We start from the raw sequence: 17,858 nt of genomic DNA, 5'->3' as shown, positions 1-17,858 counted from the left end.
AGAAGATAGAGGTTAGTGAAGCGTTAAAGACAGGTAATCACACTGAAAATGTTCAGAAAAGTGCATGCTTCACTAGCATTGACAAAAATGTTAGCCAGGAGCAACAGGACCCGCATGATCACCATCACAATTTAAACGAATTAACGATATTGGAGAATGATGCATGTTCGGACCCCCAAATGACATAAGCATGGCAAGCTTTATCAATTTGTTCCCTCGTTTTAAATTGTGGCCATATTGCAATTATTCATTCCCCCATTTTAGTTTGAGAGAAACATTTTAACAAATTCAGTTAAAAGTGATCAACTTGGTTCTCTTAAAATTAAATCTGTCAAACCTGTTCCCAAAGAGGTGTGAATGATTCAGTTTGTGAATCGAAATCTGGGCCGTGCACTCTTATGTCTTTGTTTTAGTGTTCGGGGCATGATGTCTGGATCCTTTCTGTCTCATTTTGGTTCTTTTCTTGTCTTGTGTGTGTTTATGTGTTACACAGCTTAGAATGTGTTACACAGCTTAGAAGCAGATCTCCTAGAAGTGGTAAATGCCTCAATTCTCTCTGGGAGTTTTCCGAACTCCCTGAAAACTGCAGTTATCAAGCCCCTCCTGAAAAAGAGCAATCTGGATTAAGATTTCAATCTGAGCCAAATAATGAGAAAGAACCAAATCGCTTACCACAGCTATGCAGACGACACACAGCTGTACTTAGCCCTATCACCTAACGATTACAGGCCCATTGACTCCCTGTGCCAATGCATTGATGAAGTAAACAGTTGGATGTGCCAAAACTTTCTTCAGTTAAACAAAGACAAAACTGAAGTCATTGCGTTTGGAAACAAAGATGAAGTTCTCAAGGTGAACGCATACCTTCAGTCTAGGTGTCAAACAACTAAAAATCAAGTCAGGAATCTTGGTGTGACTCTAGAGTCAGACCTGAGTTTCAGTAATCATGTCAAAGCAATAACTAAATCAGCATACTATCACCTGAAAAATATTGCAAGAATTAGACGCTTTGTTTCTTAGACTTAGAGAAACTTGTGCATGCTTTCATCACCAGCAGGGTGGATTATTGTAATGGACTTCTCACTGGCCTTCCCAAAAAGACGATAAGACAATTGCACCTCATACAGAACGCTGCTGCTAGGATTATGAGCAGAACCAGAAAATATGAACACATCACACCAGTCCTCAGGTCTTTACACTGGCTGACAGTTACATATAGGATTGATTTTAAAGTATTATTACTGGTATATAAATCATTCAATGGCCTAGGACCTCAGTACGTTGCATATATGGTCACTGAATATAAACCCATCAGATCACTCAGATCATTAGGATCACATCAGCTAGAAATACCAAGGGTTCACTCTAAGCATGGCGAGTCTGCTTTTAGCTACTATGCCAGCCGCAGCTGGAATCAGCTGTAGCGTCTGGACCAATCACACATACAACTTATCCATTATATTTAATGAATAGTCTGGCAAACTCACTCTCCCAACTAAGATATGTGGCCAACTTCCCCTGAAACTAACACCACTGGCAGAACTTCGTGTCCTGTTACATAGATAAGGATTTTTACAACCTCAAAAAGGAAATTCTTGAGAGATGTGACACTCACTTAATTCTGCTGAGAAGGAGAAATAAACCCTGTTAATCCTATATATTCTATATATATAACCACTTGAAAAATGTATAAACATGTATCTAATTTTCACATCTCATGATTTTCCTTCTGATGTTGTTTTGATCTATGTTTTCTTGTAAACTGTAATGGGTTAATGTTTCAGACTTTGCAAACAAATATGTGTGGCATATTTGATATCTATAAACTCCAATCTTCGTTCCCCATTTGTTAATTTACATTACATTTTGCTAACTTTGTGACGCATGGGTATTGTAAGAATCTTGAAGATTCTTTTTCTTAAACACCCAATGAAATTACAGATCCAAATGTCCTGCTCTAACACAAAGGGTTGTAAAATTTTCCCTCCAAAGGAAACACTTCTTATTGGCTCACAGACCCCCAGAGGGTGTGACATCTTCATGTTAAAAAACACTGATCACAAGATCAGTGCCCTCTTGCTCCTGCTTCTCGACTGCTGGTTGATATCTGGGGGGGACCCCCACCGGGGCCCATGGGCCCTGGCAGGCTGTGACCACACTCTCCTGCTATGCCTTCACTCTCCTAACAGAGTCAGACTGTATTTTCTTCATTTCAATTCAGAAGAAAACTACCACTGTTTTGTTATACGTTTGTCACTGAATGGGCAACCAACTACGCCGACTTCCTCACTCCTTGGTTGCCTGCATGGCCTCTCCGGCCCAGGGCCGGCAGGTCACACAATCTGCATGTGCTTAGCCATATGCTCATGGAGAGAGAGAAAACCTCCAACCAGAACAGAGTCGAACTACCCATGCAAGTTCATCATCTTCTTCATCCAACGGAGAAAAAAACGATTGCAACTTCAACATTTGACACTCACAGAACCATCAACGACTTCAATTTCCAACAACTTCAAGAATTGTGTCCACTTTAAAGCCATGCAAGTATCAATTTATGAAGGTGCTTTGAAAATGATAATATTGATGGTTCTTTTCATTGTTCCCTTTCCGGTTTCCTCACCCTTTTACCTATACATGTATTTATGTATGTATGTTTGTTTAGTTTAGTTATGTTTGTGATTTAGTTAATAAAACTTGTGCACAATATGTATTTGGTTCTGATTCACTGCTTACAGACAATGTCTCTTTTACGATTTTGATCTTGTTACATGCTCAAAGCGCTGTACATGCTAAGAAAAAATTATTTTCCGTAGCCATGGAAGATACCCCTTTTCTAAGAATAAATGAATAATCAAAAGAGTTCGTTGGACGAACTGATTCATTTATTGTAATATTAAGTTAGCTACATCAAATTAATACCATTAACTGACCCAAATATTCATAATTAATCATAACCAGTTATTTATGATTATTAATATATCTCCTCTGAGCTGACTCGTTACACAGCTTCCAGAAGAGATCAGATGTGCTCCTACAGTAGTCACATTCAAATCCAGACTAAAAAACACATCTGTTTAGCTGTGCATTTACTGAATGAGCACTGTACCACTGTTCGTCCGGCTGTTTTTAAATTATTCTGATTTCTTTTAGTTATTTCTGTGTTTTATCTTTTATTCTAAACTGTTTTAATTATTCGGATTTCTTTTTAGTTATTTTAATTTCTTCTATGTAAAGCACTTTGAATTACCATTGTGTATGAAATGTGCCATATAAATAAACTTGTCTTGCCTTGCCTATGAGCACATGGCTTCAGTCATGTTTGTTTGCTATGTGCCTGTTACACATTTTGTTTCTGTGTGCAATTTCCTTTCTGTCATTCTACAGTCTTGTGCCCACCCCTGGTCATGGGTTTATTTGCCCCACCTGTCCTCCTTCATTACCTGCATTGTTTCCTTCCCTTTTTATTCTCCTTCTGTTCTCTGTCCTGTGCTAGATTGTCATCTATGTTCCTTTGTGTGGAAGCCTAGCCTGTTTGTTGTGCCTAGGACTGTGTCTTGTCCCCATTTAGGGATAGGGAGGGACCACTTCTCGAGCTCTACCTGGAAGGCTGTTTGCGTGGAGGCCTCAGCAGGATGAGTCTCTTAAGGGAGAGGAGGCCTACCATACCTTTAAGAACCAGCTAAGCTCTAACTATGCACAACACAGAGCTGAAGAAGCAAAGGGCCTAAACACAACTCTCTGAATTAAAGAGAGAGACCTCTTCCCTATGCAGAGACCAGATCTATCTGCATGGAGCTTTGGAGGATGGAGGCCTCAGCATGACAATTCTCAAATAAGAGGAAGCCTACGACATCTTTATGTGCTCAGAAATATGGCCGCTGGAGACGCACTTAGCATAACGACCCTAGACTAAGGGGAGTACTGGAATCTGCCGTATGAGGGAGGCTAACACTGGAAGCCTGTCACCTTAAAAGGTAAGTTCGGCGTTTTACTCGGCGACCACTCACCGAGTGGTCTGGGGTGTTCACTGATCATATGCTCATGCAAAAATCGCTGCAAAAGATGCTTTCCAACAGGTGTTTTACCATTCGTTGTAAAACTGTGGATATATTTTTCCAACGCCTCACAACCAGACATTCTTTCAAAAACTACGATAAAACCTGTTGGAAAGCATCTTTTGCAGCGATTTTTGCGTGAGCATATCAGTGAACACCCCAGACCACTCGGTGAGTTTCACGTCTTTGTAAACTAAAGTTTAATGCGTTTTTATGAATGATTGTTCCAGTGCCCCTATGAAACCATTATATAGGTGGGGGGGTGCGAACACAAAAACCAAAAATTCTTGGGACAGCAGCATGTGTCCAAATTTTAATCTTAACCGTTCGATTTAATCAGAAACGATCTTAAAACAGGGCTTTACTTGTAAAACGCTGAACTAACCCTTTAAGACACCTGCCTACTGGGATTATAGAGGATTATAGAGGCCCAAACTTTTTGAGGGCCTGCTAAAAATTCAACCAGAATTCAACCAGCGCCCCTTTTTTACTTCCTGGTAGCACTAGAGAATGACATCATGGCTGACACCGGCCAATGAGGCGATTCTCGCTGAGGCGTTCCCCAAGCACTTTGACGCAGTGCAAGTTCCCTTTCGAAAGGGAACCCTGTTCACACTGCCAGGCAGCCGCACTTAACAACAAAGCAACATGATCCCATTCATTTTCAATGGAGGGCTGGCGACGTCAGGCAAAACGAGCGACATGTCGTGTTGAGCGACAAAAGTTCAGAAATATAAATATATATACACACTTTATTTTAAGTTGTCCGTGTTAAGAGCGTTTATTCATTTAAGTAGCCTACTGTGTACTAATAATTAACTACATACTTAACATATGGATAGGGTTATATGGATAGGGTTAGGTTTAGTTGCGTGTAATTATGCATAATTTATCATTATTCCTACAGTAACAACATTGTAACGTGTAACAAGGACACTGTAAAAAAGTATTACCATATAGCCTATATTTCTTTATTTTTGTATGTGTGATGTCAAAGATTAGATGTCAAAGAAGAAATTATCAGAATTAATTTTTTGTCATGAACTATGATCCTAAAAAAAAAGTTTAGTCTGACCACTGGATACAACACTACAAAAATGTTCAGAACAGTAGGTCCCCGACCAGAGTTCAGAACCACTGCTATAGACCAACAAGTTCCCTTGCTTTCTATGCCATTTACCACTTCTCCAGTACATATATTGCTTTACAAAGCTAGTTCTAATCACAGCAAATCTTGTTTGAGCTTGTAATATTTACAACAGCTTGAGTATCATTCAAAAGCACATCACAGAGATTTGTACTTAATAGGACTGTAGAAATGTTTCTAAAGCTCTGGCTTTATTTCAAAAGAACATGGAATATTCGTTTGAAAAAAGTGACCAATACTCAAATTAATATTTTTTATTATAGTTCTCTATGTAAGAAGTGCAAATACATGTTTATAAACCGTTAGAGGAGTGAATGCAATCCAAATCGACCTTCAACATCTTAAATAAAATACATTCCATCTTGTCAATGATATAAAGAAAATATAATAAAAGATTATTTAGTATAAAAGCCTAAGATATAAATTTTTAAACTCTGAAATAATGATTGCATTAAGTATTTGCATTAGTCAGTACAGGTTAAGCCTAAGAGTGTAAGACACATGTGAAGAAACTAAAGAAAAGTGAATACAAACAGAAAGTGTTAAAGTTCTGTTTAAAAAGAAATACCAGAATCACTTCACGATTTTGTCCATTGGCTCTGTAACAATATCACATATTTCCTATTGTTGAAAAAGTGGTCTACATGAAGAATTAACCTTAACAAAAAGCAACTGGTGACCTTTGTCACAGTTTATCTCAAAATTTCAAACGTTGCCCCAGGTTTTTTGAATGCAACCACAGGGTGTCAGCATATTCAATGCAAACGCAAAAGCTTAAACAAGATGTATTGCAGACATGTTAGCACATGTTGGTGAAAATGTGTAGCACTGTTTGAACTGTGAGGTCTGTAGCCCATTATGATAGGCCTTAGGCCACAATCACAAACAAGAAGAAAACAGTCAAATATTTAGAAATCTCTCAAATCCCAAAAGAGCAAGTATTCTCAAAGCTTAGTTTTTCTTAATTCACAGTAAATCTTTGTGCGTAATGTGAAAATCTGAGTTATCGCTCTCCTGTGAGAGACAAAGCAACCTATTGTCAAGCAAAAGACATGAGTGTACCTAAACTGCATCCTCTATATATTACAAAAGTGCAAGAGCTAAACAGATTGATGACCAAGGCAACTCAGTTAATATAAAAATGTATAAAACAACTATTCTGAACCACCAGTGTTTTTTGATTTTGCCTTTGCAAGGCAAGATCTTTGTAAGAGAAGCTATCTGGAGATGTCTTTCCCACAATGCAGCGGGATTCCACTTGCTCAATCCCTTGGCAAAAAGATTTGGCTTCAGCTGAGAGGTTTTCAGGCCAGCTGGCTGTAAAGTTCAATGTTCTTGCTGATAACACTGTAAGCCAGAGAGAAAGAGACGTGTGCGGGGTGAGTGAGGTTATCCCAGCAGAACTCTTTGAAGGCGGTCGGCGGGAACGCTGTTGTCATCGTCCGAGTCGGCGTCACTCTGAGGGTTGGAGCTGCAGGGAGAGGTGCATTCTGGGGAGCACAGGTAGTGCATCAAGGGCAGGCGATACTTCCCGCAGAAATCCACAAACTTAATGTGACGAACGCACGAGTCGAAGTAAACGCCTGGGAATGAGGTGGTGAGATATATTGTGGTTAGAAAATTTGACATTGAATAAAAAGTTAGTTCTGTCATCCATTACCCTCATGTCATTCCAAACCAATCAGACTTACGTTCATCTTCGAAACACAAGTGCAGCTACTTTTAAAGGATTAGTTAACCCAAAAATAAAAAATGAATTATCCCATAATTTAATCTCCTTCAAGCCATCTTAGGTGTGTATGACTTTCTTCTTTCAGCCAAACACAACCAGAGAATTTAAAAAATATATATCCTGGCTCTACCAAGCTAGCTTTATAATGCAAGAACATAAATCTGAACATTGGATAAAGCTAGGTTGAACAATTTTTGACAAATTAGATTTTACAGATGTTTTACAGAGGTTTTTGATATCTATTTTTATCACTCCATAAATCAGAAAATATTGTCAAAAGCCAAAAAAACAACAACATATTTTTAGGAATAAAATGTTACATAAATCAGTCGAATTATATATTTGAAACCTTCAGAATATAGATAGGAATAAACTAAAGTTTGGTGTAAAGTGTAGGTTTCTGACTCAGTGCCGAGAGGAAAAAAAAATTTTTTTTTTACAAAACATCATTTAAAGATACAGTATGTATTGTAATGGAATTATAATTAAATAAACATTGAAATGTGTATTTTGGACGTTTTCTTTCCATTAGTCTGAAAGCCGTGGAAGCAAAATAGCCCAAAATCGAAATAACTTTTTTTTTTTTTAAACGATGGTTTTGTTTCATTGCCTCAATGACACCTGAGAGAGAAACAAAAGTCCATTCCAACATGTAAACTTAATCCATATCACTCCAGCAGTTTAAGCACATACATTTGAGGTTCTGTTTACCATATTTGATGTGCTCTATATATGAATAGAAGCCTAAATTAATTTGGTTCATCATTTAAATTGTGTCATTTCAAATTGTGTCATTTCAGAAGACTTGGCTGTGCTCGATTCATATGAATTACTTTCACAATGTCTTTATGAACTTTTTGAAGCTTGATAATTTTGGATGCGTGGATTTTGATGGATGGACAAAAATGATGAGAGAATATAAAAAAATAAAATAAAATATGAGAGAATATAAAAAAATTAAATAAAATAAAAACTTGATTTGTGTTCCAAACCAACAAAAAAATACAGCTTTGGAATGACACACGGGTGAGTAAATGATGAAAGAATTTCCATTTTTGGGTGAACTAACCCTTTAAATGAGAGCACATTCATCTATATAAAGGACTTTCATTGATTCTGAACTCTCTAGATACTTTTAGGTTATATCTATATAAACTTGTATTTTGTATCATCTTTCTTCTCCCACCTGCACACTTGGGGTTGGGACACTTGCTGGCCATGTCTAGGTAGTTGACTAGATGGCTCGGGAGGTCTTTATGCGAGTACAGAAGGTTCTTGCTTTTGACGGTGCGCCCAGCCAGCTCCAGCAGGGACGGGGGGTCGTATGTCATGTCCTTGATGAAGCGCACCACCAAGGGATTGCCTCGCAGACTGAGCTCCTGAAGTTGTACCAGGCTCAGGATCTCTCTCGGAAGATACGTCAGCAAGTTATTATGCAGACTAAGAGAGCGCAGGGAATGGAGCCTGTGGGAGTGAAAGACAAAGCAGGAAAGGCAAAAACATTTTTAATATTCATTTGTAAATAGACATGTTGTAAATAGATAGACACGAGAGCATTTGAAAGCATGCGTCTATCACGGGATCCCTAATGCATGATCCTAGCATGGTGTACCTAATAAACTGGCCAGTATGTGTATCATAAGTAATAATGGAAGAATATACTATTAGAATAATAATGGTTATAATTATTTTTTTGTTTATCTTTTTTTGATTATACAAATAATTGTTTTCTTTATGATGTATAAATATATATTGTTTTAACTGCACACTTTATTAGCAAGTATTTGCACTGCACATCTGAGACTTACCTGTTGAGTGTAGGTGGGACGCTCTGGATACGATTATCACACAGAACTAGGTAACTGAGGAAGGGCAAGTTAGCTAGTTCAGCAGGGATGGAGGAGATCTGGTTACCACCCAGATACAACAGCTCTAAGCTAAAGAGAGAAAGAAGGGTTGTGAAGCAAATGACTAACAAAGTTGTGCATGGCAGTATGTTAATGGAATCTTTCATGGGAAAATAAAGTCACATACTCTGAAACACACACAAAAAGAGCATCTGAAAGCATAAAATGTGTTTTCATCCAGTTGAATAGCATGTATCCATTTTTTTGTTGTTTTATCAATACTAGAAAATCATTTGTATGCACATTAAAGCAGTGCTTTGCAACCTTTTCGACTCCAAGGCCTCCCTTTGTCTAAGACATATTTGAATGCTCTCCTATCTAAACTATTAATGTACCTCTGGTATTTCTATTGTAATAAAAATAAATAAACTCAAAAATATGATGTCAGTTTAATGTTGTACATCTTGACTCCCTGGTTAAAAACCAATACATTAAAGTACATTAAAAACAAACAGGAAATCTTCCACTGAGCAAATGCAGACGTGCAAAAAAGTTTAAAAAAATAGATCACTGCAGAAATTGGTCATGAGGAAATCACCCTAACTTCTGCTGTTGTTAAGTCAATACGGATCAATGCTTCACGATAACTAAGATATTTATATATATATATATATTCAGCAAACATCCCTTTTGTTGCGTCACAAACACGTCCAGTGCTTCATGGGATGACTTGTTTAAAGAGATAGTTCACCCCAAAAATTAAAATTCGGTCATCATTTACTCACCCTCCTCAAGTCAAACCTGTATGAATTTCTTCTGCTGAACACAAAAGATATTTTGAAGAATGTCGGTAACCAAACAGTTGATGGGCCCCATTGACTTTCATAGTATTTTTTTTATGGAATTATGGAACTATAGAAGTCAATGGCGTCCATCAACTGTTTACTTACATTCTTATATTCCTTTAAGTAAATAGTCTTGTACCTTGGTCTGCTTTGCCTAAAATAAAAGTTTTTAATGTTACGATTCATCTTAGAGCCAGTTCATTTAGTTCAAACCCCCTGGAGAAAAGGAATTATTCCTCTACTGGGGACAAAAATGAGCGAAGCGAGTGAGAGATGATCAACCATTTTACCCTACTTGCCACTTTCTCCATTTGCCGTCCTCCCTAAAGAGAGGCATCCATTTCTTTATTCCCTTCGCCTACCCATCTCGGCTTAGTCTCTATAATTACCACAGCAGTTAGAGATGGTAAAGAAGAAGAGGCCCAGATTTCTCGAAAAGGACCAACTCTGTGTGTAATGTGGGCCAACAGGGCACATCTCTTTATGACGGGATGGCTGGCAGCCAAGTCGGCCTCAGCAGAATCACGGTCATGGCTTCAGCACAGCTCTACTGAGACCACATGGCAAACTAATCCTGCAGCTCCACTCCTGAGAGAATCCCATTCACTCTCACTGTGAACCAAAGCTCAAATGAGACTATTATGTGGTGAGCTGAGAAGCACTTCACTGTCATACCAGCTGGATTTCAATACAAGCAGATTTTATTTGTTGCTCACCAAGTCTGCATTTATTGCATCAAAAATGCAATAAAAACTATATATTGTGGAATATTATTATTTATTTATTAGTGTGCTATAATGTTTTCTTTGCAACAGCTGCAAACTACAGGCAGACTTTGATGTTTGTCTACTGTTTGGCATATCAGTTAATAACGTACCGTAATCATCAACCTAGTAGACCGTGATTCACGTTCTGGGAGCTTCATTTCCTTGACATTGCGAAAGGACCGGTGTTTATTAATATGCACGTGACTAATAAAGACAACACTAATAGGGTTCAGAATGAACTTGACAGGATAAGGGAGCAGGTATTTGGTAAACAAACATTAGGCAGAGAAATGCATCTGCTAACTTGTGAGTGAGTGCAACAGCGTCCTACTTTCCCAATCACTTTCTCCATAGAGAAAATTCATCAGTAAACATTTCTGAGCCTTGAACCAGGTCCGAAATGAATCACAATATTACAAATTTCAGTTTAATAATATATATATATATATATATATATATATATATTACTGTGGTTCTCATTTACATGGTAACAGCGGCTTCTCAGTAGATCAGTGGATCTCTAATAAGCATTATGAGTAATGTAGTTCTTTAACAGGAATTTAATTAACATTCCTTTGAAAACACTGATTTTTGTATGAAAAAAAAATATTTAATAGGATCTTTAAAAAAAAGAAAAAAGAATGACTTTACTTGCGGGGTCGAGCAAATGAGCTCTGCCACACATATGGGCTAAGGGTATTTGAATGTGTACTCTATTCAGTGCCTGATTAGAAAACCAACAAATTTGACTTGATGTCGATAACTGTTGCCTTAACTATATAAATTTGACTATAAATGCTTTTTAAATTTTGTTACGTAATAATAATAATGATAAAATATTTCTTCATATGAAATTAAATATTTCTCTTTTTTTTTTCTCTTCTTCTCAGCATACTAGCTTAGCATACTGTTAGCCAGCTAGCTTATTAAAATATCTTATTACCTGTGATCATTTGGTAAGAAAATGCAAACAATACATTGTGAAACATTAAACTTTTTATATACCCAGAGTTAGATCACATGCAGGCTACGGTAGTGCTAAAGCACTGTAGCAGAGGACTGACAGCACACTTACACACGGCTGTCCCCTGGGTCCTAGTGCGAACCTATTTAATGACCCGATTGTTCATGACACCCAATTGTTGAGTTCAATTGGCACTGTGACAGAATTACTGTAAAAGAGCCCGGGAACACTCTAAAGAAGCTGACATAGAAGGTACAGGGCAAGATAATCGTCAACACGACCTCTTTTTGTACATGTTGCACTTTGTTCTGAGCACAAGCTATAAACAGGAAAAAAGGGCAGCATGACACTTGTCTTTTGGATTACACTTCTAAAGTTGCATCAGCCAGGACATATTGATGTACTTTGCAAAAGTAGAAGAACAGCATGCTAAATTCCTAATTTACTAATGAAAGTGTATGTTATATCATTGTGACAGGCCTATAGAAATTTTGTTCTGCCGATTTTGTTTTCTTGAACTTCATTTTGGTCCAGCATAGAAAGCATATTAGAATTGGACAGACATCCAGAATAGAAGCTTAGAGTCCATGAAAGAAAAGTCTGATTCTGGTTTAAAATGAGGGTAAAGTTAATAAATGATCTCATCTGTGTTAACGTAGATAACTGATTTCAAGTCAAATTATTTCAAAAGATGAATTAGTCATACTTTTAGATGAGTTGGGTAACTTATTCTGACTTCATATCCGGCTTCACGTACCTCTACCTCTTTAAATCCATGCTGTTGTGCAATCAGCTTTACTGACTTTCATAAGTCCATCTGGTCCATACATGCAAAAGTCTTTTATTCCCTATTTCCAACTTCCATTTCTACACTTACTGACATTTATGGTTGTTTTCCCACTTAAAATGATGTCACTTCCTGGATTGTGACGTCATTACGGGACAATTAAAGTTAGCACTTTGGTACATGGCCCACTTCAAGATTCAACATAATGACTATTTAACCAACTCCCAGATTTCTACTTTTGTTGATCTTTCTAATTTATGTGTATTTTGCAAAGTTGAGGGAAGAAACTTTGCTTTATTTATTCTACCATTGCAATCAGGTTTAATCTCTTTGGGAGAACTTAAATTATATTTCTACTTTTATAAAATATGATTTAAACTTTTCATTGAAAGAAATATTTATTTGTCTAGGAATGACTATGCTATTGATCTTGTTGTTAATTTCTTTGTGTTGCATTGTACATTTTTTATTCACAAAAACAAATTTCTCAGTACTTTGCCTAGATTTGATGTCTCCAACACTGAGATCTCCCTTATTGTAAAACCTCATTGCCAAACAAGAACAACACGTTTCTTAAGAACTATTTTCATACTGTTTGAGGTGTCATTGCTATTTCTGGGGGTTTTTCCCTTCTCTTTTCTTTTCATTTTATGTCAATGTTTTGAATGCAGAGATGTTTCATTTCTTGCAATAAAAACAAAACCAAAAAAACACTCATGGCAAAAAATTACAACATCCCCTAAAGGTAGTAAAATTATTAATATAATTACCACATTAACATACATTACTTTCATATAATTATATAATTTCCAAAATTAGTTTGATTGTTTCATCCAACATATTAGGACATGATCACGGGAATTGAGGGTGTTAATTAGTTGTAGCCAAAAAAATGAGTTTATTTAATCACGAGACTTTAATTACACCGAGTACATATTACAAGTGCAAAAGTATGGCAATCCTCCAACGAGTAGCTGCCTCAAACCCTAGTTCTCACATAGTTTTTTTTGAGACAGTCAAGGTGCAGTCAGGTGTTTCTGTAATTACCTGGTCAGACTCTCTATCTCTGCTGGGATGCTCTTCAGTCTGTTTCCTCCCAGTGACAGTGACTGTAGTCTCAGCAGCTGCAGACATTGGCTCGGCACCTCCTCAAACCTGTTTCCACTAAAATTCAACACTTCCAGCTGCAGAGAGCCAAACTCTTTCGGTAGGGAAAATTCAGTTAAACGATTATTCTTGGCTATAAGGGTTTTGAGTTTGGTCAGTCGGGTAATGTCCTCACAGATGACCGACAGCGTGTTGTTACTGATATCGAGAAACTCCAGGTTAGAGAATAAACTGATTGATTCGGGCAGAATCGTCATTCGGTTGTAACACAGAAACAATTGTCTCGTGTCTTTCCGTCGTTTCTCGCTAATCGTGTCCAAACTCTGATTGTTCAGATTCAACCGGGACAGATCAAAAACACCCTCGGCGCTGCTGGCTCCTTCAAAACCCTCCATTTTTTTAGGTGATAACGAAAAAGAATCCCCCTTCTTCTGGTTTAGGCTATTTTCCAACACCTCGACAGAGTTTACTTCCAAGTCAGGGCTCCCCGAACATCCATGTGTGACCTAAATTAATCAGCCTAACGGCAGTAGTCACGCATTGCAGTTATCAAAGAGGGTTTATCAAGCGTTCAATCTTTAACATTCATGTTCAGGGGCTCAACTTTCGCATGGCTCCGCCCGACCGTATTAACCCTTTACTAGAACTAGATACAACTATTCTCTTGCAACATTACATAAACAACTCGAACAAACTCTTTTCTCTTCCAGAACTAACATAACGTTACAGACTATTATTCTCTTTAAAATTCAGTCTTCAGTCTTCAACAAATTTAGTTTTCAGGGTCCCTTGCTGCTGGTTATGTAACCACAGCTGTTGCAAAGATTTTATTATGCAAGCAGTCAATGCGTTTTATTTTTTTATTTTTTGACCATCTATCTATTGTCCATTTTCCTGCCGCTTATTCGGGCCTATTCATAACTCTGGCTGTTTACATCTAACAAATTTCACAGTTGTGTGTAGGCTACAGGGTGCATAAAGCATTTGGCAAACAAGTCCTGTTTTGTAATTGGTTTCCCCCATAAATTACTAGTGTTGTTAATGTCAGCTAAAACTATTAAAACCTAAAATTATTTTGTTAATTGAGATAATACTGAAATAACATAAAATATAAAGATTAGATTAAAACCTTTAAACTTGGGGTTAGTTTACCCAAAAATTATGTCATCATTTACACACCCGTAAGACTTTCGTTCATCTTCGAAACACAAATGAAGTTATTTGAATGAAATCTGAGAGATTTCTGTCCCTCCATTGACAGTCCATTGCAACCACTACGCTTCAGCAAGAGCCAATAAGGTTCATTCTTGTGTGTTATGCAGCTTGAGCTTCAGCAAGCATGTTCGGTTGAGCTTCTGTTTATGTTCGCTGATCAATATTTATACGTTAATAAATCTGTTCATCATAGGCTATACAGTGATCGTGTCTCTTCAGAAAATTTGGATTAAACCGCTAGATTCCTATGGATTAGTTTTACAAAGTCTCTTTATGAACTTTTTGAAGTGGCAAAGTGGTAGTGGCGTACGCTGTCAATGGAGGGACAGAAAGCTCTCAGTTTTCATTCAAACATCTTATTTTGTTTTTCTATGAATGAAAGTCTTACGTTTCGGAGCGACATGAGGGTGAGTAATTGATGACAATGTTTTTCTTTTTAAGAAGAGTTTAATTATCCTACAAACATTTATGAATAAACTAAAAACGTATCAGTTACCTAACGTAACCTCGGTTCTCTCTAGAAGAGGGAACGAGTATTGCGTAAGTTAGCTTACGCTACGGGAAAGATTCATCTTCTCGAGATATTGAAATCAAAAAATTATCCTTAATTTTTGTATCCATTGTCAACGCAGTGCAGCAGCTAGCAGACCTAGAGCAGGCTGTCTAGCGTGCTCATAGGCTGCCTTGCGGGAACTGCAGCAGCCTACCACTGAGCCCGACGTGATGTCACGTCCAATGAAGAGCGCTTGCGCCTTCACAGTGTCAAAGCCCGTCAGAATGGGCGTGGCTTAGCGTATATAAGCAGGGCTCGTAGGCTGTATTCTCTGGTTTTCATCGACTGAAGCAAAAAACGCTTGTGGCGCAAGCACGGCAGGTTACGCAATACTCGTTCCCTCTTCTAGAGAGAACCGAGGTTACGTTAAGTACCCGATACATTCTCTTATGAAAGGTTCTCTCGTATTGCGTAAGTTAGCTTACGCTACGGGAACCATTTGTCAACGCCGTGCACGCCAAGCATCCACAATGAGTCCCAGGGTTTTCCGGGGAACCCAAATAAGTGGGAAATAAGGTGGCCAGCAACGCGGGCCAGCACTTGTACATAAGCACTCATAGGGAATACAGAGCGGCGGCGCCGGTCTGTATAAGCATATAGCACATACCCAATAGTGCAGCTCAACCAGAAGAGCTAGTATACGTGAGAGTAGCCTGCGCACGAACATCTGTGGACAGAACGTACATCTCACTTAAACTGACAGAAGTTTTGCCTGCAGAGCGGGAACTTCTAGGTTATAAAACCTGACAAAGGTGGACGGGGAGGCCCAGCCCGCCGCCACACATATGTCGTGAATAGAAATTCCGCTGGACCATGCCCACGAAGAGGCCATGCCTCTGGTGGAATGAGCCCTGATGCCCAGGGGGCATTGCAGACCTGTTGACGCGTAAGCGGCTGCAATAGCGTCCACAATCCATCTGGATAGGCTTTGTTTCGAGGCGGCGAGACCATTGGTGCGCCCACCAACGAAACGAAAAGCTGCTCCGAGCGCCTGAATGGGGCGGAGCGCGCAGTGTAAATCCTCAGTGACCTGAATGGGCAGAGGAGATTAACGTCGCTCTCATTATCGGATGAAGGCAGAGCCGATAGAGAAATGACCTGCGCTCTGAATGGAGTGCCAATCACTTTAGGAACATAACCGTGTCTAGGTTTGAGGATGACTTTGGAGTCATTTGGCCCGAACTCGAGACACGCGGCGCTGACAGACAGCGCGTGTAAGTCCCCCACACATTTCACTGATGACAGTGCTGTCAGGAAAACGGTTTTGAGTGATAGGTACTTTAACTCCACGGAGTCTAGTGGTTCAAAGGGGAAAGCTTTCAGGGCCTCGAGGACCAATGAAAGATCCCACATAGGAACCGACGGGTGGCGCGGAGGGTTCATCCTTCTGGCTCCTCTGAGGAACCGGATGACAAGCTCCTTTTTCCTTAGCGACCGGCCGCGCGTCGACTCAGCGAACGCTACAACGGCCGCCACATAGACTTTGAGCGTGGATGGGGGCCTCCCCTTATCCAACAGATCTTGTAGGAAACTGAGCAGCCGCGAGACCCCACACGTCCGTGGGTCCAGGTTTTTGTCAGTGCACCATTTGGAGAACACTGACCATTTAGACACGTGAAGCTTTCTAGTAGAGGGAGCTCTAGACTGCGTGATCGTGTTCATCACTCCTTCTGGCAGGGCAACGGGTACCCGTTGATTACCCATGCGTGCAGAGACCAACGCTCTAGATGGGGATGCCAGATTGAGCCGCGAGCTTGTGAGAGGAGATCCGTTCTCACCGGAATCGGCCACGGGGCTGTCAGCTCCGGGAAGCACTGCTGCAGCTGAGCCCATACAGCCCAGCATCCTCTGGAATCTCTTCAGAGGAATGATGCTGCCCTTCTGGAAAGACGCGGCTAGGTGTCGAACACGTGTCATGGCCACAGAGTCCAGTTCTATTCCTAGAAAGGAAATTGACTGACTGGGCAGTAATGATCTCTTGGCCCAGTTGACCGTGAGACCCAAGCTCTCCATGTGACTGAGGAGCACAGTTCTGTGAGATAGCAGTTCTGTCTCTGACTGTGTCAAATCAGCCAGTCGTCCAGATAGTTCATAATTCGCAAACCCTGATTTCTCAAGGGGGCGAGAGCTGCGTCCATGCACTTCGCAAATGTACGGGGTGCCAGGTACAGGCCGAACGGCAGGACGGAGTATTGCTAAACCTGACCGTCGAAGGTGAATCTCAAGAATGGCCTGTGACGGGGTTTTATCTGAATCTGGAAATAGGCACCTTTCAGATCGTACGAGAAAATAAAGGCTATAGAAGCCTGACTCGCTCAGAGAAGCCGGTACCAATTCTATGGCCCCTTTGCACAGCAGCTTCGCTATGTCTGCGCGAATTAGATGTGTTACTTCTGCATTCACAGTTGTCGCGGTCCGTGCTTGAAAACGCGGAGGAAGGTGAGCGAACTGTAGCGAATAGCTGTGCCTTATTGTGTTCAGCACCCATTCTGAAACCCCTGGAATGGCTTCCCATGCTTTTATATATGTAGCTAGGGGGCGAATGGTCTCCAGGTTCTGATCGAGCGCTCTGCGGGGTCGAGAACTGAACCGGATGTGTGGGCGCGGCATGCGCACCCTCGGTGCTTGCAAGCGGCAGCTCGCTGACAGCCGTGACAGGCTGATACATAAGAGGCGTCCTGATTTCCGTGAATGGGAAGCGCCCTTTATCACTTTGTAATGCGCGAGCGGAGCCTTGGGCAGAGTGTTTATTAGTAAGCGTGAGCGCTTTTGTGCGGGCACAAGACTTACACATAACTTTGACGTCCTGATCGCTTTGGATGGGGAGCGTTTTATGACA

At 39.8% G+C, this 17,858-nt stretch overlaps 1 protein-coding gene across 1 annotated transcript; it reads right to left on the bottom strand.

Moving 5' to 3' along the window:
- Nucleotides 1–5,441: 5,441 nt before the first annotated feature.
- On the bottom strand, nucleotides 5,442–13,899 carry lrrc58b (leucine rich repeat containing 58b). Its single transcript, XM_077217121.1, has 4 exons — nucleotides 13,192–13,899; nucleotides 8,743–8,871; nucleotides 8,121–8,398; nucleotides 5,442–6,785 (listed from the first exon to the last, which is right to left on the bottom strand). Exons 1-4 carry the CDS (start codon nucleotides 13,644–13,646, stop codon nucleotides 6,592–6,594), a joined length of 1,056 nt encoding a protein of 351 aa, XP_077073236.1. The 5' UTR covers nucleotides 13,647–13,899; the 3' UTR covers nucleotides 5,442–6,591.
- Between the last annotated feature and the right edge of the window lie 3,959 nt (nucleotides 13,900–17,858).

Source organism: Siphateles boraxobius, unplaced genomic scaffold (assembly GCF_051911475.1).
Source record: "Siphateles boraxobius isolate OS27281-9 unplaced genomic scaffold, OSU_SipBor_1 7, whole genome shotgun sequence".
NCBI lineage: Eukaryota > Metazoa > Chordata > Actinopteri > Cypriniformes > Leuciscidae > Siphateles > Siphateles boraxobius.
This window is presented reverse-complemented; position numbering and strand designations above follow the sequence as displayed.